Consider the following 25,960-nt stretch of genomic DNA (forward strand, 5'->3'; position numbering starts at 1 on the left):
CAATAGCAATGTATTGATTTTGAGTAACGAAAATGGGTATAGTATTCTTTTACACAGGAGATCATAACTCCTCTAATAATTTATTTCAAGCCAACCATATGCTCATGTCTATAACTGTCAATGACACTTTGGGTCTTGATTTGTAAAAAAAAAATCATTATTGACATATTTTCTTTTTCTTATTGTAGTAATAAGCCAGAAACAGCACTTAAGTTTCAATAGAGCTTGTTTGTATAGGAATGTAGTCTTGATGGACATGATTTTACATTTATGAGAAGTAAAACCAAGTTGTATCTTCACTGACTGCTGGGGTTTAAATGATCAGTACAACCTGGGTTCAAATGAACATCATGCTTTTTTCTTCATAAATGTATCTATGAAGTTATAATACTTTGCATGTAAAATAGTTAGCATATGTTAAACTATGTTAGAACAGTGCCTGGGGCATACTAAGTGCTCAATAATTAATACTTAATATAAGTATTAACTGGGCTCATTTTATTTTATTTATTTTTTATTATTTTTAATGTTAATTTTTGAGAGAGACAGAGTGCAAGCGGGGGGGGGGGGGGAGGAGGAGGGGGGAAGATGGGGAGAGGCAGCGAGAGAGGAGACACAGAATCAGAAGCAGGCTCCAGGCCCTAAGCTGTCAGCACAGAGCCCAATATGGGGCTCGAACCCACAAGCCATGAGATCATGACCTCAGCCAAAGTTGGACACTCAACCAACTAAGCCACCCAGGCACCCCAAACTGGGCTCATTTATACATTCACAGTACCTACTGGTGATCTTTCTGGAACCATATGGGATCTATTTTAATATTATGAGTGAAATTTTTACCCATGGAGTCTCACCTCAGCATGAATTAGCATGAAATTTACAACCAAATTAAAAGCTGAATTTTCTAAGATTATAAACAAGCCCTAACTTGTTTTAATATAACCAGTTATGTAATGCTTTTTCCTAATACATGTAAGGTGACATTGAAATCACTCTGAAAAAATAATCTAGAAAAATCTAATTCCTAAAACATAAACAGCCTAAAAGAATGCAACCTTGCCATCTGCAACAAAATGGATGGATATAGAGGGTAAAATGTTAAGTAAAATAAGTCAGTCAGAGAAAGATAAATATTATATCATTTCATTTCTATGTGGAATTGAAGAAACAAATGAACAAAGGGGGGAAAAAGAAACAAAGAATCAACACTCTTAAATATATAGAACAAACTGGCAATTGCTAGAGGGGAGGCGTGGGGGGCAGGGGTGAAAAAGCTGAAGGGGATTAAAGAGCACACTTATAATGAGAACTGAGTCATGTATAGAATTGTTGAATCATTCATTATATTGCACATCATCTGAAACTAACATAACATTGTATGTTAATAATACTTAAATTATTTACTTTTTTTAATGTTTGTATATTTTTGAGAGAAAGACAGCATAAGCAGGGGGAGTGTCAGAGAGAGAGGAGACACTGAATCCAAAGGAGGTTCCAGGCTCTGAGCTGTCAGCACAGAGCACAATGTGGGGCTTAAACCCACAATCCATGAGATTATGACCTGAGCCGAAGTGAGACGCTCAACCAACTGAGCCACCCAGGTGCCCCAATTTATACTTAAATTTTTAAAAAACAAATTAAATTAAAAAGTATACATAAATAACCTAATACCAACCATTATTTCCAAAATTCAGTCCACCCAAGGGAGATAAACTGGAGTGTGTGTGTGTGTGTGTGTGTGTGTGTGTATTTTTTTTTTCCTAATGCCCAGCTCCTTCAGAAAATCAAGTTCCATAAGAAAAAAAAAAGATCCTTTATAAAATGCTTGCAATTCTTGATGGGTTCATGTTTTCTGTTTTATATGGGTAAGCACTTTCCCCTGAGAATAGTGGATTATATTTTATATTGATTCATTGTATCATCAGACTCATTGCTTCGCCTTATATGTGTTTTAAAATAATGAAAACTTTCTTGTTTTCAAAATCAAATAGTAGGCATTAACAGTTCTGAATACAAACAATTCCTCGTAGCCCACCACTAACTAAATAGAAGTAGAGAGGTCTCTGGAAACAGACAAATGAAAGTTAAAATTATAAAGAAAACTCCCAGAACAAAGAGGCACTTTTAACTGCATATATAAATTATTGGTGTGCAATCTTATGGTAAAAGTTTAACTTGCCATCATTATGTAGATTCATTCATTATATAATTATCCATTATGTAAACCCATTATGGAAATTCACAAACGCTCCACATAGAGTGCAACTCTACAATGGAACCAGAACCATAGCTTGTAATCTGAAGATCTCATATTGTTGAAATGTCATCAGCATAAATTGCTGGTTTTACTAAATTTTTCTTCCTAACATTAAAGAGTAAAGTGCAGTGTCAGGATTGCAAACCTGAAAAAAGACTCTTAAAGAATTACAGTGTTTGGGCGACAGGCTGCCAGCTTGCGAGGATCACACACACAGCCTCTTCATCATACCATCCTTGGGGTTGGCCCAGCACTCAAGTGTTTCAGAGACTTTCTTTCACAAAAGGGGAATGACAATAGAATCAAGAGCACTAATAGAAAGTAATAGCTTCTGGTTTGTACCTGTATTGACTCAAATTATTTTCAGAATTATTTTAAACAATAGGTTTGAATGGTACACATCGTTTTTAGTTAATAATTTTCATTTTTTATAGCTTTCTATTTTTTCTGATAATTAACATTTCTGTCTTAATTCTCTTTAAAGGTTATAGAAGTTTTAATGTGCTAAACCTGTATGTCTTACAGCTAGGAAATAAAATTTAAAACCTAAACTTCTTTTAAAGTATCTAAGGCAGGGGTCAGCCAACTCTTAAAAAAACAGACAATGGGGCTCCTGGGTGGCTCAGTCGGTTACGTGTACGACTTCAGCTCAGGTCATGATCTCACGGCTTGTGAGTTAGAGCCCTGTATCAGGCTCTGTGCTGACAGCTCAGAGCCTGGAGCCTGCTTCGGATTCTGTGTCTCCCTCTCTCTCTGCCCCTCTCCTGCTCGTGCTCTGTCTCTCTCTCTCTCAAAAATAAGTGAACATTAAAATAATAATAATAAAAAAAGAACAGACAATAAATTGTTTAGGCTTTGTGGACCATATGGTTTCTACTGCAACTACTCAACTCTACCTTGTAGTACTGAGAAAGCAGTCAAAGGCTATATGTAAAGTTGATAGCATGGCTATGTTCCAACAACAACAACAACAACAACAACAACAAACTTCATCTACAGAAATAGAAAGTAAAGCCAGTTGGCCCACAGGCTTTACCTTGCTAACCCACGGTCTAATGAATACTGACTTTGTTATCCTGAAATGGCTCTCTTTTGACAATCTTAAAATCCTTAATATTCCTTAGTTTGGCAATATCTGTTATATTCCTAATGGACAGTTTATACTGTTTATTTTATAGCTGGGGTAAACGTATAGCAAGACTTATGGCAAGCATGGAAAACACTCGTTTTTAGTTTTCAAAGGTTCTATATGTCAATCCACATGATTTCCAAATGTTGTCTTAAGGTTATTTTAAGGCTACTTGAATGTTAAATAAGTGTATGTCTTATTAAACTCAGTATTCTATCCCAAGCAGAAATATCCTTTAAGAATAAAGGCAAAATCAAGATGTTCTCAGAAGTCTATTCTGAGAGAATATCTTTAGTGGACCTACCATAAAAGCATGGCTAAAGGAAGTTTTCTAAATAAAAGGAAGAGTAACAGAATAGATAAATACAAAATACTTCCCTTCTTTTGAGTTTTCTAATATATGTTTGGCAGTTGAAACACAAACTATACCACTGTATGTAGAGAAATATTTAAGATTGCTATATCAAAAAAGCAGGAGAATAAATGTAGGTAAGGTTTCTATACTTCACTGGAACTAGTAAAATATGGATACCTGTAGACTATGATAAATTATGCTTATATGATACAATACTATTAAATTTATGCAAAGAAGCACACTCAAAAACCCAAAGCAGAATTCAAAAATGGCCAAGTAACTCACAGAAAGGCAGGAAAAAGAAAACAGAGAGAAAAACTAGAGGGAACAAACAGAAAACAACAACAAAATAAGATGCCAGTCACAAGCCCAAGCAAAAGTGTCATGAGATTGATTTCAGAAAAGAATAACTGGAGTTTGTGGACAAGATGAAGTCAATAGAGGGGAAGAGGTTAATGAGGGAGGGAGAGAGAGAATATTTAATGGAATAAGGAACTGACAGGGGCACCTGGGTGGTTCAGTTGGTTGAGGATCTTACCCTTGATTTTGGTTCAGGTCATGATCTCGCAGTTGGAGCTCTGCGTCAGGCTCTGCATTGAGGGTACAAAGTCTGCTGGGGATGCTCTCCCACTCTCTCTCTCTGCCCCTCCCTGTGCTTGTGCTATCTTTCAAAATAAATGAATGTACTTAAAAACAAAGAACCGACAAGTGGGAAAGGATGAATGGAATCCCGTACATAAAAGGACAAAACGACATGAACAGTCTTTACCTTCAGTTCAGCAATAGCCTTAACTCTTATGGATAATTAGGGTGATATATTCCATCAAACAGCACTAGGCATACGGAAATTAGACAAAAGGGAGTTTAAGACATACAATCCAGTGTTTATGATCGTATTTTGCTCCAGAGCTAAAAGAATATCTTTGTCAGCTAATAAACACCAACAGGGTAGAGTGAGAACATTTCTGGAGATTCCAGATATCAAAGTATAAAAAGAAACTAGGAAGCAAAGATTAAGATAAGCAGCAATGAATAATAAATGGAAATTTGATAGAGGCTTTCAAAATGCCTCATAATTTGATATCTATAATCTATTATTTTAAAATGTATCTTTTAACTTTTCCTGTTTTTTTTTTGAGTGGATCTAGATTTATTAATCTAATGATGTATGATTAAGAATTTTATTTTGCTTTCATATTCAAAATCAGATGACTTGTGTAAATTTGTCAATGTTCTCTAAAAGTTTTAAGTGAGTTTTAGCTTTATGATACCCTCATTTGAGAGCAGCTATGTGAAGTGCATTCAAGAGTTGTAAGTAAGCCCCTCAATTTTAGAAACAGGGTTGGAGATTCCATTTGATCAAAAGTTTAAACACATTTCAGTAGTAAATTAACCACTAATACTACATGATATTTACTGTAAGTCACCAACTCTGTTCAATGCTCTATACTATTCCATTTAATACTCATAACAATTCTGGCACCATCAGTACCACCATGTTATGTGTAAAGTTTAAAGGAGTTAACAGTTTTGTCAAAGATTTTACAGTGTGTAAGATGAAGATCTGGGTCTCAAACCCAGTTCTGACTGATGTAAAGTTCATGATCTTAACCACTGTACTATACCAGCACCGTCTGATGCCTAAGAAATTGTGGGTAGGAAACTTCATTATTAGAATTCCCTTAGGAATTATATTAAATTACCTTACCTTACCCTTTAAATTACATGAAATTGAATTACCTTAGATTACAATTTTTGAGAAAACCTTGAAAATGTCTAAGTATATAAGAAGTTAGTCATAGATTAGTTAAAGCAGTAGTATCACTTGTAAATAAAGATGCATGAAGTTTCTAAGTTTCTCATGATCGAATAATTAATTGCCTCCTTATGTTCTGCTTGACATAAATACTTTTTACCATTAATTCTGTAATCACCTTTTGTATGCACACTACATTCCAGGCCCTATCCCAGGATTGTTAGATAAAACCAAACAAAATATGGTTAATTTTTTGCACTAAAGTTATTTAAGTTCTTTTGGTTAATAGAGTATCATAGAAAATAGTCTAGATGTCTGAGTTTCTAATAATTTTACTATAAAACAGGTGAACAGGGTTATATATTTGAAGCCAATGTATAATTATTATAACCCCAAGTATACTGTATCCAACTGTTTGAAGTAATGTAAAATCTCTGATTCCACAGATAGGGCAATTAAAATACAAGATGAACCTGGCATATTTTGCCATGCCAGAAAGCATCAAAGTGTTGAAAAAAAAAATGATGGTAACACATCAAAAGGACACGGGAATCAGAATGAAGTGACTTCTACTCACCAAATAAGGGACAATTGGAGAATCAAAATAACCAAAGACAGTAATGAAACATAAAAAGTTTAAAAAAGTTGGGAATCCATGAGCCTCCGCCATGATAAATAGATAAAGTAATAAATAAGTAAGAAATAGGGGAAGTCAGGTTAATGATTGCAGTGGAATGCCAAGCGCTGACTGGTAAAAGTAGGATTGCTCAAGCTAGAAAAATCATCATTTTGTAATCATCAGAGTAAAGATTAGTTCACAAAAGAATCACTGGTAATGCAAAATCTAAGGGGAAGGTTAACAAGCAACAGACATTTGCATCTTAAGAGTTTAAAATCTCTCCAATACTGCTTAGTGGTAGCATGGCGAAAAGAAGAGAGAGAGAGAGAGAGAGAGAGAGAGAGAGAGAGAGAGAACTATGCAATGCAGAAATCAGACACCTTGATTAGGTAATCAAAATTACATGACAAATGAGGGACAGATGGATATCCTGCGCCTGTGGATATCATTCCCTGAGAAGGCCACAACTTCACTTGTTTCGTCCCAGATGGGCATGACTAGAACCTAATCACGAGGAAGCATGAGTCAAACCCCAAGTGAGAACACATCCTGTTAAAAAAGAAGGGGATGGCACATTCAGTGCTGAAAAATGTCAATGTTTGGTAATGCCATTAGGAATTAGACCCCAGAATAAAGAGGACTGAAGGGATGTGACAACAAAATAAGATACTTGGATTTCGTACTTAGAGGAAAAAAAAATCTATACAGAACGTTATTCCATCAATTGACAAAATTGGAATATGAATAACAATGGGACAAAAGTATGATACCAATGTTAAATGCACATAAGTTGAAAACAGCATTGTGGTTACATAAAAGAATGCCCTTAGTCTTCAGAAGCACACACTGACATAACTAGGAAGAAAAGGCCATGATGTATGCAGATTGTTTTCAAATGATTCAATGAAAAAATATATAAATTTTCATATACTCTACACACAGCAAATGTTGAAGCAAATGGGAAAAATGATGGATGAAATCAAGTAAAGGATGTAGGGCATAGTTTGTATTATTTCTGTAACAATTTTTACATGAATTTGAAATTAATTTTTAGATATAGAATAGAAAATATAGAAAGAAAGAAATCATCAACATACATAAACTCTAAGGAAGCTCATATATACAGAAACTTCTCAAGAACGATGTTTTTTGTGAAAGGTACAATGTGTTGTTTGAAGTAACAAGTAGAATGACACCTCCAGTTAGTTAAGGCAATGTTTGTGATATGTTTGAACCCACAACCTAATTTTTGTGGGGGATGGTGGTGGGGATTAGGGAGAAGCTCTGTGGAGCTATCATCCTGTGACCATTTTTTTAGTTCATTTGTAAAACTGATATAGACCATGAACAAATCAGCAAGAATTAACAAAAATACTGGTTAAAAAAAAAATCTAAACAAATTACACATGTGCAAAAACCAGCCATTATTTCTAGTACAGACAGGGAGTGTATCTGTATCTGTTATCTGTTCCTGTGGTGACCACTATTTTTAGATACATTTTCTTTTGTGATATACCAAAAGAAGAGAGCATACAAAATGTTGATATTTCTTAGGTAAAATATAGACAGATCAATGGAGTTTATGATTTTGCTTTAAATATAAGTATGTAAGTTGGAGAAATTTAATAGAATTATAAGACATGTTACTTAAAGCAGAAACTCTACAGTGCTGTGCATTTGAATACAGATCATTAATAAATTATAATTTGAAATTATTGGAAGCATTTATAAATATATTGGCCATGTCTAGCTATTCATTGGAGAATAGTTAATATTTATGCTAATTTTACTCATTTGCTCTGTATGGCAGGATCAGAAAAATAAATCCATGCACAGTTTAACTCATAAACCCAATCTGTCTTCTTTCAGCTTCACGATGTTATCCATTATCATTATTCTAATAACTTCACTAACCAACATTCACGCTATTTAATTAAACCAAAATGTATCTAAGCACTTAAAAAGAAGAATATGCATAATAACAAGCACTGCAAAGCAGGAGAGTTCAGTCCAAAATATTAATCTTAAATTATATGAAGATGAAGATTATGTGCTTCATTCTTACAAAAATTATATTGCCATATCAGATTTAAATCCCCGGAAAGATGATTAAGAATCAGCCATACATTTGCATATCACCTTATACTTTTTAAAGCACATTTATGCTTATTATCTTTTTTAAGTCTCACAATAGTTAGGCATTTTTATCATTTGATTTTTGGAAAGTAGAAAACTAGCTGAAGGAAACTGAGGCTATGAGATTTGCAATACAATTGGCTGAACTGATGTGGATGAGAACCATGAGATAAAAGTATTTGTATCCTAACTGCTTGCCCTCGGTTTGTCTCACTTAGACCCCATAGAGAGTCCTGCCACTAATTCAGTGCTCATATACCAGTTTTATGATTCTGTAGCTGCTCTAAGGAGTGAAGTATTGGCAGTCAAGAGCACACTCCTGCTTCAGAAATAATATAGGGGCCATAATGCATATTATATAAGTATATACTGCTGTTCTATTGATTTTTTTCTCACATTCATGCTAATACTTAGCATATGATGTAAGTCTCATTAGACCGACTGCATAAATGAGGAAACTCAAAGACACTTAAGGGCAAGTGATACTAAGGACAGCATTAGCAGATAAAATGGATGTGGCCATTGTACTCTTTCTATACCTACCTGAAGGGTGATTTTCTGATTTCTTTAAAAGCAGTTTCATCACACTAGCCTTGTTAGAGCTATTTCCACCAAAACTATAAGACGGATAAAATCAGATTTCACTTATCGAGTATGTGGTGGGATCCTATCCATTAAAAGTACCACTGTTATTTCCAGGGAACAACTCAAAGCTATATAGTTCAAATATTTAATCTTTACACAAATTGGTAATGCTGTGAAGAGTGGCTGTGAAAACAGCCTTGTTTTGATGATGATTATACCCAACTTCCTAAAGTTGACTTAATGTCTTTAGGAGAACGTGCACTGTAGCAGAAGCACCCGAAACCCATACAAAATGTTACATCCCTTAATTTCACCTAGCTCTGTGGTCTTGTACAAGTTACTTAAAGTCTTGGGCTTTCAGATCCCTTATCAGTTAAAATTTAATTCTAAATGCCAAATCCTTGATTCTGAACTGCATTTTGAAATTAGACCCAGCAACCTCATAATTTGTATAATTTCATTCTCTCTTGATTACCTTAGCAGTTCACGCTGGCCTATTAACATGTGAATGACGACTGAATAAAAGCCTTACACATTTAAATGAAGATATTTCTCTTGTGATATTTCCATTTGAGCTTTATGTCTATTGATTTGTGATTATCCAGTACACTAAAATGAAAATAACCTTGACTAAGAACCAAGAGACATAGATTCTAATCTGGGCTCTGACAGAAACCGTTCATTTAACTTCTGTGAACTACAGTGCCTTTAGGCATAAAGATTCAGTATAAAAATACATATCCTGTTTATCTAACAAAAAATATGTAAAAAATATAAGTTGACTCTTAGGTTCTGAACGTCGAGGTTACAGAATAATAATGAGCAATGGTTCAAACAACACTGATATATTTCTGCTTTACCTGATGGTGAGATGTGCCGCCAAGAAATGGAAGGCTCTGGTTTCCCAGTGGCCAGACAAGTAAGGGTGACATTGGTTCCTTCATTGATGGTCATATCGCTTGAGATGTCATATATCTTTGGAGGAACTGAAATGACAAAACATTCAGTGGTCAGCAAAATACAGTAAAATTCTATTGAACTAAACATGATCAACTCCATGATATTATACTTACAGCCCATGTTCACCACTCAAAATAGAGATTCTCTGGATTGTTAGGACTCTCCTAGAGTTTTCTGTTTGTTGGCTGGTTTTATTTGTTCGCCAATTTTTAGATATTGAATACTTCAGCATAAATGAATTAATAACAAAAAAGTTTGAATTTTACTTCAATTAAAATTTTATTGTGCATACTTGTATTAGACACTGCCATATAGCCAATCTATCTGTTCCACCTATGTATCTCCACTATAATGATGGCTTTCTTGATGAGATGATTTAATAAGAATGGAAATTTGGAAGAAACTTAAAATAGCAGAACAGTTGCTCTTTTAAAAGCTAAGTGAGGTAAAACATATATAGGATTAGGAGGTAAGGGGTGCTTGGGTGGCTCAGTCGGTTGAGCATCTGACTCTTGTCAGATCTGACTCAGGTCATGATCTCATGGTTCATGGGACTGAGTCCTGCGTTGTCAGTGTGGAACTTGGGATGTTCTCTCTCCCTGTCTCTCTCTCTCTCTCTGCCCCTGCCCTGCTTGTGCGCAAGTGAGTGCCCACCTGCACTCTCTCTTTCTCTCAAAATAAATAAACATTTAAAAAAAGAGATTTCAGGGTTACAAAAGCATTTGGGACCTCAATTTTCAATCTGCCAATTAGTAGGGGTGGACTTACTAACCATTTATATTTGAAGGGGCTCCATTTCTAAGGGCTTGAAAAGTGTCTTCTTGTCAGTGAAGGCTGGGAACCGCTGGTTAAAACAGATCTCTTCACCCTGGGATTTCTTAGAACCTTTGTTATGCTTACTGTAAATCTCCAAGAATGAAGGGGAAAAGTTCTTATTGTATTTGTTTGTATGTTCTTTTTTTTTCCCCCTCATGTACTAGACTATGTATGCTTTTATCCAAGAGCATTTGAAAAAACCGGTGACCATGGAATATACTTTGGGAATGCTGGATAGGAAAATCCCTAAATGAACTTCCAATTAAACTGTCCATATCCTTTCAAATATCAGATGGTCTCTCACTTCATCCTCAAATGCCATGGATACGAATCCTGGGTTCTCTACCAGCTGTGTTATCCAGGGCAATTTACATCTGTATCTCAGCCTCAGTGTCTTCATGTGAAAGATGAAACCCATATAGCTGCTGTGAGGATTAAATAAGCCACTGTATTTTAAAGAACTTACTAAAGCACCTGGCATCAGTATTAGCTATCATTATTAAATGCCCTAGGACACATATGTGGTTTTTGAATTTCATTTCAGTACTGCCCTTTTCCTGTGCTTTCACCAACTCATCACTTTGGCAGTGTGTAGGACCAGCTTGTGCCATAAGTTTTAGTTTACTCTACACAAATTATAGTATGTTGAAGTTCCAGGTAAAAACCAAAAATTGGCAATTAGATGTCTTCATAATTTTTAGACAAATAACCCTTTTACTGGAATTCTTTTAATTGTTCCATTCTTAGGCTTTCTTTATGCAAAAGATATGTTTCACAGCTATTTTAAAAAAGGTAATTAAAATTTGTCACAGGGATAAATTAAATTATCTATACTTTGAATATCATCTTAGATTTTTTTAATAAAACCAATATTCCATTACCAAAGAACCCCTAGAATGATTTGATTATAAATATAAAGTATTTGATTATATATAACTGTAGCTAAGATTTAGGAAAAAGCTTATTCCTAACTAATATACCATTGTAACTGTTTCTAAATGACATTCTTTAATTGGCATTTAAAACAAATTATCATTAAGCTCTTCAGTGAGTTTTCCCAGGCAAAAATAAAAATAAAAAAAATAAGAATCATTCCAAACCGAAGACTCTTTTTAGCTTAACTGAAACAGAACAGAAATAAAAGACATTAAGATACCCTTGGAGGAAAGTAGAAAAAAGTGTTCATGACTCATTGGTGAATAGGAGAGCTAATAAGAATCAACTTAAATTAAACAAAACGATCATCTGGATATACAGATGTAGGTGCAGGTTTGAAATAGTAAACTATGAAATACGTGTGTACATATGTACATATATAAATACACAAATTACATACACGCAAATGGCCACTATTTAAACAAAAGTTATATAGTACTTTCCTCCTTCATACAGGAGACAGTACATAGAGATCAGTCAAGTTTATTGATGTATTCCAAACATATAACTGACTCAATTTTGGGCAAAGGTATGTATATTTAAGAAAAATGATGGAATGCCACAAGACCATGAATTCTATCCTGTATATTATTTTGTCAATTCTATCTGATATTAAAATAGTTAGTTTACTCTTTACATGTCTACCTATATTTAAAGTGGTAAACATGAGTGGTAAACTAATATTAAGCACACTATTTGGCTTCACAGAGAAACAACTAAGTCCCTTAGCAATAAACTTAGATTTGACATTTAACTTTGGGAAATTGTGTGGTGGGGAAGAGTGTTGAATTCCAGGTGTGACATGTCATCTCAGTGATGGCAATTGCCTCCCGGGGCCTCATAAGTCAGGATATGTTACAGGGAAGAAACATCTGGAAAGAGGATGTTAGTAAAGGAAAATCCCTCTGGCAAGGCTCTTCTCCCTAGAATGCATCACCTGTTGGCAGCAGATGCTGTGTGTAAAGAGGGCCAATGAAATCCTTCACATGCACTGTAGCTCGTGGAGGCAAAAACAGGTGTTGCTTTGCTGCCTGTTCAAAGCCATTTTATATTCAGTTCAAGACTGCAAACTTTTACTGAGTATTGTGGAGGGAATAATTCTGGACTCACAGGAAATGCAAAATTTTCAAGGCATAATCCTTGCCCTCAAGGAACTTAAAATTAAAAGAAGGAGGCAATTAGGTAAGTAATGAAGAGAAGACAAATATTTTCCATGTTTTCCTTTCCCATTTTACATGAGGAACACACGTCTAATAGGTATGCCTTGTGCGACCAAATCAGCAGACATTAGTTTTATGTTGGTTTCCTTTAAAGAGAACCATGTAGGATAGTTTATGCACCAAGTTATTCAGTGTGGTACTATTTATAATAGAGAAAAACTATTAATAGCCTCAATGTAGGACAACAGAAATAGAGGTATTGTTAGCTCTGCATCTAGAATAAGGTATGGTACTGGGAAAGGACTTGGGATGATCTGAGGCAGCATCATGTAGGAGAAAATAGAAGAGAAAAAAAGATGCTTTTACTTTGGGTAACAAGAGCAGGGAAGAATGGTAATGCCTCAGGCATCTTAAGATCATTCAGTTCTGATGGGTGTCCCTGGGTTATAGTTTGGGTATAAATCATGCATGCACACAGGTCGGGAGGACTCTGTTGAGCTCTGTGAGTGACAAAGCAGCATGTCTATAGTATTTCCAAAATACTATGCACTTGCATAGAAAAACAGAACAATGAGGAGAGTTAAAATATCTTACTATTCTAGGTGTATGTTCCTTTTCCATATGCCTTATCTTAAACTCTCTCAAACTCTTTTCATTTAGAAATTGAGCTGAAAAATCATTTGTCTGAAAAGATGCATAAGTGTTCAATCAATTCAACAATTTTTAAATCACTAAGTAAGTACAGATTTTAGTAACATTTTGAGTTGCTGTGCACATGTTTATGACCTAGAGCAGAATAATAAAGGAATAAATTAGTCATCTAAATGTAAACTTGTTTAATTCATAGGAAGAAATTATTATAACATTATCATCACTGTTATCATCATCACGATACCATAAGTAAAACAATGAAGTTCTAGATTTCATACTGAATCACAGAATATCTCTCTCCTAAGGGGACCCTTATTGGGGATTCTTATGACTTTGCAACTGTGTTCATAATTAATTGTTCTATGTCACCAGTTACAGAATTGAAGAACATTGGAAACTTTCTAAACAACAGAGGTTGGAAGATTGTGTTAGGATGGAGTGTTTTTTGAAATTCCCATATACATTTAAGGGAGTAACTCTTGGATCCTCAAATTGATCATCTGCTTTGCCTTTAATTACTTGCAGGCCTCAAATTCAACTACTACCTAGTACTGCGTCCTCAACTCCTATTCACCTCACCATGGTGAGGGGATAATGCATATTTAGGTGAATCTCTTGACTTCAATTTACTAAAGGTAATTTAAATTTGTTTAGTTTCACTTTCACTAAAAAATGTGCAGTCTGACCTGCCCCGACTGCCTTCTCTCAGTTCAGCCATCTATCACAGTGTCCTCAGGCAGGGTATGGAGCAGTATCAGTAAGGAAAATTGTAGAATATATATCCAAACCAAAAACTAATGATTTCTACAGGGCCAGCCATTTGGGATTATCCTGCACCATTTGCATCATCATGTGCAACTGAGTTTGTGAGTGGCTTCATCTGTTTTTTGTTTTTAAAGTACACCCATTTTTATCTACATATAAATAAAATAAGTCTTTCACTTGTTTGTTTAATGAGCAGCCTTCACAGAGTTAACTTCAATTTCTTCTAAGAATCCATCTTGTAGTCTGGAACATAACCAATAAAATCCATCTTGTAGTCTGGAACATAACCAATAAAAAGGATGACTATGAGACTATGATTCATATGAATCATTTGAATCATATGAGCCCAGTGTTTTATCATATTAAATGTGCAGATGATTTTGAGAAATAATAAACACAACAGAGTTCACACCCATACCAAGTTCTGTGAGATGTGAGGCTGGGTCACACATAACACTGAAAACCTTAGATGATATATTTGATGATTATCTTAACTGTAAGTGCAAGACAGTGACTATTTGGATTGGGAAAGTTGTGTTGGCTCACTAGAATCAATTAAATGGCCCATCAAGTTCTTAAGTTCTGAGAGTCAATGAAAGACCACAGCACATACAATCCATGTGGAAGTCTTTGAATTTACAGGGATAAAAAAAAAATGGATGAAGTATGTACTTAATCTGGCCCCAAACATTCACAGATTATTGAAGGAAACATCAGTTCAGTATTTACCATAACCACAATATTCTTGGCATAAAACCCACTTGTTTCCTCAGGGTGTAAAAATCACAGCAGTGTTTTATAGGCAAGTGCACTCTTCACATCATTCTCTGAAGCTATTCCTAAAATCATTTAAAAGCTTCCATATATCTATTTGGATTATGCACACGGTCACCAGATCTGTTCTACAAATATGTTCACTAGGCCAAACAATAAATAAAAATAAAAGTTATTCTATGTCTCTGGTGTCTTGCTTGACTTAACTTTCTTCACAGTGACTTCTTCCACCCACAAAACTTCCTACAAAGAAGAAACACTGAGTGAAAATTTCAGAGTGAATGTTAAAGGGTTAGAATTTTACCTTAAACCATTGTATCACTGATGGCTTTGATCATCTTAAAGCCAGATAGATTTTTCTGGGCATGTGTCTTATCGAAATAACAGCTTGTACCCACAACCCTCTGTCCTTCCTCACTCCTCTTATCGTTTCTTTGTTATAGCATCTCTTATATCTGTCAGTATCATTGATATTTACTTCATTGTTAATTACCTCTTCTTCTCATAGAACAGAAGTAAAGACCTTGGGTAGGAATCTAGTTTATGCAACAGCCTATCACCAACACCTAGAAAAGGTCCTGACACATGGAAAATATTCAACAAATATTTGTTTTCTTGTTCTTTTATGGTTGAGCTAATATTTCTTTGACTTTGTAATGAATATTTCCCATAGAATTTTATACCACTGCGAGAATGATGTAATATAAATATGTGAGAATATAGTGAAAATATAATTATAGTGTCAAGAGTCCTCTGTGACTTTTTTCAAGGATTCTCCAATTTGGGGGATTCAATATTCTTTTAAAAACACAGTATTTTCCTATGTCACTGCCTACCATAGTTTATGCCAGGCAAAATGTGTATGATATGGCAATAATCATATACATTTATACCCAACAGAATAGGCTGTCACATCTTAGTACTGTATATGTTGATTAGAGTTGTTTTTTTTTTTGTTTGTTTGTTTGTTTGTTTTACTTAAAAAGCTATGTAAATTTGGGGTCAAAAGGATTTGACCCTAAGAGTGTATACATATTATTTCTGCCTTTTTTTCCCTTCTCCATAGATTCGGAGTCTAAGTTAGTTCGAATAAGCTATATCTCTGAAGATTTTCCAAACCGCTTGAATCAACAAGCTAGACATAACTATAAATCTTCAGAGAATTGGCGCTTTTTTGCACTCCCATCTCTGGTAATGGCTGGCAGCATCAAAAGAACAGTCTTCCTTTCCCTAGGCTGGCACTTCCCTTTTCAGTCTTGGCCAGCCCCCAGAAAGTGAAAGCAGAGCTACGTTACATAACAAACCTCCTGGAAAAGGTGCTGTTCTCAAACTGAGAGAAGAAGAAATTGTTTCAGGATTTTTTTCCTCTAAATTGGTTTGCTTGTGGGTGCCTGATGGTTTCCTGGCTTGCATCTAACTAGCAACATTGTTTTCTCCGGCTCATAGACTATAGCTGACTTTTTATAGTTTATGACATTTCAGAGATTTCTATGGCTTCTCCCCTCATCCCATCACTCAGATAGTGATAGGAGGAAAAAATAACCCAAGTGTGACTTGTAAATGCAAACTTGCCAGATTTGTGAATACCTACGGATGGAATATGCCAGTACTACTTTGGGGGGCAAAGAATATGTCTGAGAAAAGATGTATCTTTCAGAATTTGGTTCAAACTTTGAATCATTTTGCTTAGCTTAGTGTTTTTCCTTTTCTAGAAAACCTATGTCCACGTTTTTCTCAACTGGCTTTGCCCTTCAGGAGGTCACTATATAAAATAGCAAAATTGGCAGAGACCTACGTTAAGCCATTCATCCATCCATCCATTCCACATTTACTGAGCACCAACTTGATTAGGGAGACTAATCTTAAAGTCTATGTCTAAAGAGTTAGAAAAACCTAACACTATTAACTATAATATGGAGTCATAAATCCTACAAAGTGGATTTTGTAATATAAGTTGTTTTGGGAACCCCGAGTAGTAAATCTAACTCTACCTATGGAGTCAGAATTGGAGGGGGTACTGATATTAGACAAAGCTTTATGAAACAGATGGCATTTGAGTGGACTTTGTGGGTTAAAAACATTAGTTTCCTGCACCCAGTTAATCATTAAGATAATCTGATGAGTGTTTTACAATCTTGGGGTGGTGAGAGCTAGTTCAGGAGATTCTAGACCAAAAGGTGTAGAGTGAGCTCCAAAATCTATCTGCTTTATGGGAAAACAGAAAGATCTCTCCATGAACTATTCTCACCTACATTTAAAGTCTCCATCGTAATTATATAGGCCTTCTTCCAGATCCTTAGAGTAGTTATTTGCCTTCAAGGGCCTAAAATTAAAATGTAACTGCCCCTAGAAGAGATGATTCCTTAATAGCTTGCATTTATTTTCAAACTTCCTGACAGCAGCAAGGTGGGTGTAGTGAGGGCACCATAGCAAAGGTAGAAAGATGCTATGGGAAACTCTTCCACACTGTGTAATTTTCTTTTGAGAAAATCCAGAATTGGTTCTGCATAGCAGTGAGCAAGACAATCCACAATGGAGAGAAGAAAATGAACATGTGAGAGGAACAAACCTCATAGGACATGGAGTTATTGAAAAATCAAAGTGGAAATAGCTTCTCTTTCTCTTCCCATTTTCTCCATCTTATTTTGACTGCCAAATGCATGGGGTGTGCATCAGAGGGATGAGAGAAAGAGGCAAGTAATCTCTAAATTTTAAGATGGATTTTCTCATTGAAGAATGGTGTATTTGCTAAATAGGTTTCCCATGGCAAAACAAATATATATTTCTTACATGTATATAGGTTATATTACGAAGGCTTAGCACACATGAGGATTAAAATGTGATAAAAAGAATAAAGGGTACTGATTTAGAAAGGTTAGGTTTTAGTAGCTTAACATTTATTTAGCAATTTTTAAATTGTGGATTGATGGCAACTTTCTCACCTGCTATATAAACATTGTGAAGGCAAATAATACCACATTGTTATACAAGAGTTTCAATATTTTGGACTGTAAAGGTTTTATTTTTGCTTCATTTTGGCTAGAGGATCAATAGCTGGCCTCCACACATGAGTGTTTATACACCAGAGTTCAAATCCCTGCTGTACCTCAGGCGAGCTTCAGCTTCACTTACTTGGATGGTTCAAAGATATAAAATACTGCTTAAAATCAGGACCATAATAGCAGCTACCCCCTCAGGCAGCAGCAGCGGGAAGGCTGGAGCACACTTACAGCAGTGTTGTATATCACAGGGAATCTACAATGCCTGCTTAATTCACCCTTCCCCCAGTAGAGGACGGTTACAAAACACATAGGGAGAACATCACAACTGAAATTCCTCAGAGCACACTAATGTAGGGGTCCATACCTAGAGAAGCAGAATTCTTAAGGAGCCAAGTCCAAATCTTTAAACCTGCAGTGATGGTAACCTTTTATTAAGAATAAGTAATTAGCTTTTCCTTGGAAACAATTTGGCAGTATACTTTAAGGACTTTAAAAAATTCCAACCCAGAGAGCGAATGATACCCCTTCCAGGAATTTTAAGGAAAGTAGGTTACTTCTTTCAGTATAGTCACTATTCCCATAATCCTGGTGTCCAGCTCCACTGTTCTGTTTGAAAATGTGCCAGCAAATGCCCTCTGGAACGGCCTGGGTGAACTTTTCTTGCCTCATCCTCAGTGCTGAATTATTCTCCACATAAACCAGAGGCAACAGCCCAGCTGTGCCATACTAGAACCCAGCTGCCTTCTTAGCAAATATTTCCCATAGCTAAAAGCATGTTTTAGTGTTTTTGAAACACAGGAAAGTCCAATGTCTACCCTTGGACTCATAGAGTTATAATGTAACACCTGGCTCCTGATTTCAGGAGGTAAGCCTGTTCCGGCTCAATATGAGTTTTCCTTGTTAGGCTGAGATTTTTACAAATGTGTTAGCAGATTTTTATATCTAAAGGCTGCTATGCTGGTTTTTTGTACGTGTAGAGGAGATGTGTAATTTCAGTGCAATCAGAAAAATAATTCCTTCTCTGAAGTGCTTTGGTGTCGTTCTTTGAATAAAATATTTTTTTCTGATTATGAAGGTAGTACACATCTATTGGAAAAAATGTAGAAAAATATATAAAGAATGAGGGGAAAAACTCAAAATCACTTAGGAGGCTGAAGCTTCTAAAATCTTCCTTTGGTAAGTTATAAACAAATGGCTGTCAATGCTTTGAGTCATTCATTGTAATACAGTCTCACAATTCAGAGAAAATCACTATTAATAATTTCATATATTTCATTTCAAACTTTTTATGCATGTACTTTCACATAGGTCCCAGAGATTTCCATGTGGTCCAACAAGCTCACCAAGGAATTGTGTTAAGCCTTGGCAGAAAATAGTGCTCCCTTCTCTAAGTCACACATCTTCTAGAAACTGAGCTAGAAAGTAGTTGGAGAAGGATTCAAAAATGGACATTGTGGTTCTCTTTCCTTATTGGAAACATGTCTAACAAAAGGATACCTACAGCAAAGGTTAATATTTGCTGGGCATCTACTATGAGTAATGTACTGAGAATTTAATGACTTTTTTGTTGTGGTTGCCAGGGATGGGATCTGTCATGGGGCAGAGTTCTACATGTCCAGTCCCCACTTTCTTTTTCCACCTACTCACCTGCCTTTTTGTTAATTGACTTATATGGCAGTTTTATAACATGGCCCCAATTCTTTTTCTTCCATCATGAATGAGGTCTTAGTAGTACCTTCACAATTAATTTGAGTAAGTAAGTTTCTGGCCACCTCAAATAATAGATTTGGGGAGGAAGTAATGCTATGTGACTTCTGAGACTGGATCATAAAGTACCATTTGTTTTCTGCCCTGTTGTCTAAGAACACTTGGTTTTCCAGGTCCAAGTTGCCAGATAATTAGACTGACTGCTTTGGGGCCACCATGGTGGATAGAACACATGTAGACCCTACACATGGACCCCAAATGGAGAAGTTTTGAGACAACAGAAACAAAAAGGGAGCCTAAGAAGCACCCTAACTCTTCTAGGCTCTTAACTCTTTCAGTCATCTTTATAAAACTCCAAATATTGTGTTCAAATAAGTGTATCATGAGTAAAATATTTAATTGTAGTTGTTTAAAATTGCCAAGTTCAGGCATGGTTTGAAAAAAATAATGAAAGTTGGAAGACTTACACTATCTGACTTTAAGACGTACTATCATAAGGGCACCTGGGTGGCTCAGTCGGTTAAATGTCCGACTTCGGCTCAGGTCATGATCTTGTGGTTTGTTAGTTCAAGCCCCGCATTGGGCTCTGTGCTGATAGCTCAGAGCTTGGATCTCACTTCAGATTCTGTGTTTCCTTCTCTTACTGTTCTTCCCCCACTCCCATTCTGTCTTGCTGTCTCTCTCTCAAAAAATAAAGAATAAAAAAAATTAAAAAAAAAAGACTTACTATCATAAAGCTACAGCAAAGACAGTGTGGAATTAGCATTGTGATAGACGATGGAACAAAATGGAGACTCCAAAAATAGGTGAGAAAACTTGCCATGAGGATTAAATCCCTGATTACTTTTAATAAAAACTAAGATATCTAGGGGTGCCTGGGTGGCGCAGTCGGTTAAGCGTCCGACTTCAGCCAGGTCACGATCTCGCGGTCCGTGAGTTCGAGCCCCGCTTCAGGCTCTGGGCTGATGGCTCGGAGCCTGGAGCCTGCTTCCGATTCTGTGTCTCCCTCTCTCTCTGACCTTCCCCCGTTCATGCTCTGTCTCTCTCTGTCCCAAAAATAAATAAAAAACGTTGAAAAAAAAATTAAAAAAAAAACAAAAACAAAAAAACACTAAGATATCTAAAGTATAAGTGAGTGATGTAGGTCAAGAGAAAATGTGCACCTGTACATTATGAGTGATAGGGCCTGGTGGGAGCACCAGTCTGAAGAGGGCAATGATCACTGAAAATTTCCATTTAGAAAATGGAAGCCCAGCCTTGACAGATCTTTAGATATGAATTTTTCCTTTTTTTTTTTGTACCATATACACTCATCAAAATATCTGTTGACTTCTCCTGGCATCAACTCAAATGGCACTATAATGGCAATTAGAAATATTTGACACTTATTGAAGACTCTTGGTCATCACATGCTGGAAAATTGTCACGATATAGAAATCTACATGGTCTATGAAAGTAAACAGTACCTTGGAGTTATATACATACACAATCCTGACCGTATGCTACAGGCCCAATGTGTTGCTCAGTTATGGAGTTATAATCTTGTTATCTCCGCCTTACACCCTGGCAAGCCTTGAGCCTATTCATTTTCCTCAGAAGACCCAAGGAATCCATTTTCACATTACATTGCTTGGTTTCTCATAAAAGCTGTATGTTATCACATGAATGTGCAGTTGCTCACCTGTCATTGAATAACCATGATTAGATCTGCAGGATGACTATAGTCTTGCCCTAGGAAATATTCTGAGAATAGGTTTTATTTAGAAATTCAAATAATAAAACCATGTTTCCTATTAATATTCTACTCCCACCAAAATAATTTTCATCTACATTTTTTAAATCATCATGCTTCTTTAACTACTTTTCTGTATGATATTGCTTTATTTATGCTTTTGAAATATAACAACCAAGTGTTTGTATGCAAATATAAACCAGGAGATCTCAGTACAATCCTATGGTTACAAGCACAGATTCTTTCTAAAATTGGGCTAAAAGGTAATTTGCCATGTTGCTGGCCCCTAGATCATTAGTCACAGTGGCCTAAGTGCATTCTCTTATAATTCAATATCAAAGAAATTGCTTTTATGGCATTAACTATATTATATTCAAAATTGTATAAATTATTGAAATACTATGCCTACTGCCAAGATATAAGATAGTTCACATGGAAAAAAGTTGCATTTTAAATTATTCATTGGAAAAAAGTCAGTCTCTTGCCAGAACTTGTTTTATACTGGGGCTAGCTTCTGGGACTTACATTTAAATATGAATCACAAAACTCTGGAAATTTCAAATACCCATAATTTCTTGGCATTGAATAGAAGTTTTCTCTCTTTAATTAGTTGACTTTCATCAAGTGTATTAAACGTTACAAATTGTCTTGTATCTAGGTGTTAGTCTAATGAGCATTTATACAGAAAGTATTCACAGGTAATAGTCATAACAAAGTAATAGAGATGATCTATATAAAAATACTGAAATCTGGTGCCTTTCTTTCTTTCACTATTTTTTTTTTAGAGAGATAGCATGAGTTGGGGAGAGAGGCAGAGGGAATGAGAGAGAGAATGTTAAGCAGGCTCCATGCTCAAAATGGAGCCCAACATGGGACTCCATCCCACGACCTTGGGAACATGAACTGAGCCAAAACCAAGAGTCGGATGCTCAACCAAGTGATCTACCCGGCATCCCTCATTTATTATTTTTGAATACAATATAAAAACTATATAACCAATTATTAAATATCTTATATATGCATATGCACATACATAAATTATATGTATGCATATATGCATGACTATATACATATATGTATAATGTTATATAGTTGGCATATATTATACTGGATATGCGTGTTTATGTGTGTGTATCCTGTAACATCATTAGATGCCTTTGTTAATGCTAGAATACGGTAATAAGGGGGCAAATGTTATCATAGGAAGGCTAACCTCAAAAGTTCTCTCTATATACAGATTTATATGTTATGCATTTGGTTAGAAGATATTTATTTATCACTTGCTATATACTAGCAACTATGACAGGTACTAGTTATTTAAAATTTAATAAAATAGAATTCCTGCTTTTCAGTAGCTTATATATTGATGGGAAGAAACAAACATATAGGTAAATTAAAAATATAATTATATAAAGTTATAAGAGACATGTACATAAAATATTATGTAAATCTAAAGGGAACTCACCTACCCCAGATGGAGATGGAAGAGTGGTGATGAAGAAGCAAAGACAAATTTTAGAATAATATGCTGTAACTATATGGAGAAATGCATTCCAAGTTGAACAACAGATGTATGAAGGCACAGAGCAGGGAAACATCATGATCCATTTGTAGACTATGTATTTATCACTGTGGTTGCAATAGTTGATTGAACTAGTTGGTCACAACTAAAATTATACCCTTTCTTTGCTTTCAAGCCACGAAAAATTTTCTTTATTTCTTACATATTTCTGGAAAAGTAATATGAATGCGGAAACGATTTTATATTAATCCCTGAGTACTGTATAGGATCACACTTGTACATAGTAATTGCTCAGAAAGTGCTGAATAAGAATGTTTTAATCTGTTCTAAATGCTGCTTCTTTGGAGAGTTAGTCCTTAACACACTCATTAAAATGTTATTCTCCCTCATATTAATTACTACATTCTGAAGAAAAAACAACATTTACCACCTCTCACTTTGAATTAACAGACATTGTAAGTAAACTACACTCTGGGGTATTAAGTAAAACAAAAAAAACCACAAAAAACAAAAAACAAAACAAAACAAAAAACCATGCTGTTTTATTTCAGCTTCTCCAAGGTATTAGGCATGTCACATATTTTCATATCCCAACTGAAAAGTCTCATGCATTTTTATTTTGGCTTTCTAGATAATATACTATATTTTTAATAGTTGAAAAATGTGGTTAAGACTGAAAAGTATATTCCTTTGGGAATGAGTGTTCTGAACTCTGCTGTTTTGAATATTACCGTCTTATCACTTGGCAAATTCCCTAAAAATAAGCCAAATCCTCTCTTCTTTTTGAAAGCTAGAAAACTCAAACAATCTACTCAGTAAACATTAGCTCTTTCATTCTATATTTTTGCCTATACCTAAGTATCATAACTATTCTTCTTTCATAGCTACTACTATACTGGAATGACAGAAAGTATATCTAAATTTTTGTTTTGAGGGTTGAGAGAAATGAAAAGCAAGGTTAGCCATGTCAAAATAATCAAATTTACCTTTTGGGTAGGTTAACCAACTGTTCATTATTCTATGAACACATTTAGTGTGTGTGCACATATATATATTTCAGGAGTCATTTGACAGTTGTTAATGGTAGTTTAAGCAATCAAATGGAGAAGTGTGGACAAGGAACTCATACAGCCAGGAAGAATCCTACCTGGTTAAGCTACTACAACCATTGTTGATGGGTAGATTCATGTCAGTAGAAGGGGAAATATTAGAGGAGTACCATAGGAAACTGTGTTTGGCCCCTCCCTTTTCTCAATTTTAAACAATTTGGATAAATCTCTTGGAAACATGTTTATTCATAAAACCATATCAAGGGGTTATGTGTTCAGTTACAGTCACTATAATTTAAGAGTGAAACACTGATATTTTACAATTAGAGGTCAGTCAGAAAAGTAAAGTGCCCAGACGCAATGCCATGTAAAGACACAACTGAAGGGGCTAGGAATATTTATATAAAGATAAGAAATGTAAGAAAAGACATTTTTTTCGATTGATCTGTGGACTTATTCTAAGTTGTTGCAGTACACAGAATAATGGTAGATTTTATTTCATTATAATGAGGTGTATGTACACTAAACAAAAATTGTCCTCACAATGAAAAATATTATTTTATAAAAATATAAGCTCTATGTCATCAAAAGATTCTCAGAGAATATGGAAGAACAATAGGATTAAAGAAAGGACTACTACATTGAGTGGGTTCTTGGGTCAAATATGCTCTTGGGATTTTGCAACTGTTGTGTTGACTCTTTGCTATACTGTCTGTATATACATGAGGAAGAAATCCAAGAAAAACATCATGAGCATGTTAAAGGGCTTGGATACATGGTTATTTATTATGTTTCCTTTCAGTTCTTAAAACATAATAGGCCTGAGTAAGTTCTTGTTAAATTCTTGTCATGGAAAGAACATTTGATTAATATCTTGGTGGGGAAAAAAGAGACTATTCTCTGCTATCTGAAAACTCCATTGGCCAATTTTATATATTCCTTTTCCAAAATAATAAGAATATTATATCAAGTGTTTAAACCTAACCAATTTTTTGGGTTTGTGTGCATTACAGCAGTCACAGTGTATGCATCCAGATCAGTGTGTTAGTGTAAACAGATGGAAATATGTTTCTCAGTTGATGAGTAACATAAGAGCCCTTCTCATCCTGTTTCAACAAACACCTAAACCCACACACTTTCTGCCCTGGTTTCTCTTTTTTTCAACATTTATCTTTGAATTGCTTTTAATCTCTAGAGATGGGATGACCACCTGCCTTTCAAACATATTGCAAAAACAGCAGTGACTATGGTTGGTTTTTGCCAGTCGGATATTTTGTTGAAGAAAACATGTACCAAATGACAGCAGAGTCACCAGCTGATGAGAGGATTTTTTATGTATATAACATTGTGCTTTTTGGTAGGAAGACGGCAGAATTGTGCTAAGATTTTAATATCAAACTGTTTCTATCAGGCTGAGAGTTGTGATATTCAAATGGTACCTTAAATGACTGAGTTGTGCGCTTGATACTGCATGGTACTTTGTAGAAAGGGAACTAAACAAAATTTATAGGATAAAGAAAAATTGGTAGTAGGAATTATAATATGCTCCTTTCTGGGTATAGTAAGTCTGCTAATTGATCACCAAACTGATTTGTGCTTCTAGGCACAGGATTAGATTTTGTTTCCCAGAATCCCTTGCTGTTATTCATGGCTGAATTTTAAACAATGGAATGTGAGCAGAAGTCCTGTGTGATACTTCCAGGTTTGGCCCACAAAAAACTTCCGAATGATGGTCCTCCATGTTATTTTCCCCTACCCAGCTATACCTGGGGTCTTGGGAATTGGAAATCATATATCGAAGGTGACAGAAATACAAGATAGAGAACTAGTGTCCAGAGAATGTAGCTTGCTTGTAATGAACAACTGATTTGGATGTTCTTTAACAAGAAATAAATAATATGCCCAGTTTTATAAAAGAGATCTACCAATATTTAAGGAAATAATCTCTATGTTTTATATAATTATGTATTTTTATAACAAAAGAAGATTAAGGAAATAAAATGTAAGGAAAAATAATTGCTATATATATATGTATATACACATATGTGT

At 35.2% G+C, this 25,960-nt stretch overlaps 1 protein-coding gene across 6 annotated transcripts in view; it reads right to left on the reverse strand.

Annotated features, from left to right (window-relative positions):
* The window catches only part of NEGR1 (neuronal growth regulator 1), an 841,359-nt gene that overhangs the window by 329,975 nt on the left and 485,424 nt on the right, over positions 1-25,960 (reverse strand). For all 6 annotated transcript variants that reach the window (XM_042952174.1, XM_042952180.1, XM_042952176.1 and 3 more), the window contains exon 3: positions 9,698-9,823. In XM_042952174.1, the coding sequence (XP_042808108.1) occupies positions 9,698-9,823 (126 nt within the window). The remainder of the gene's footprint in view (positions 1-9,697; positions 9,824-25,960) is intronic.

This window comes from Panthera leo, chromosome C1, assembly GCF_018350215.1.
Source record: "Panthera leo isolate Ple1 chromosome C1, P.leo_Ple1_pat1.1, whole genome shotgun sequence".
Lineage (NCBI taxonomy): Eukaryota > Metazoa > Chordata > Mammalia > Carnivora > Felidae > Panthera > Panthera leo.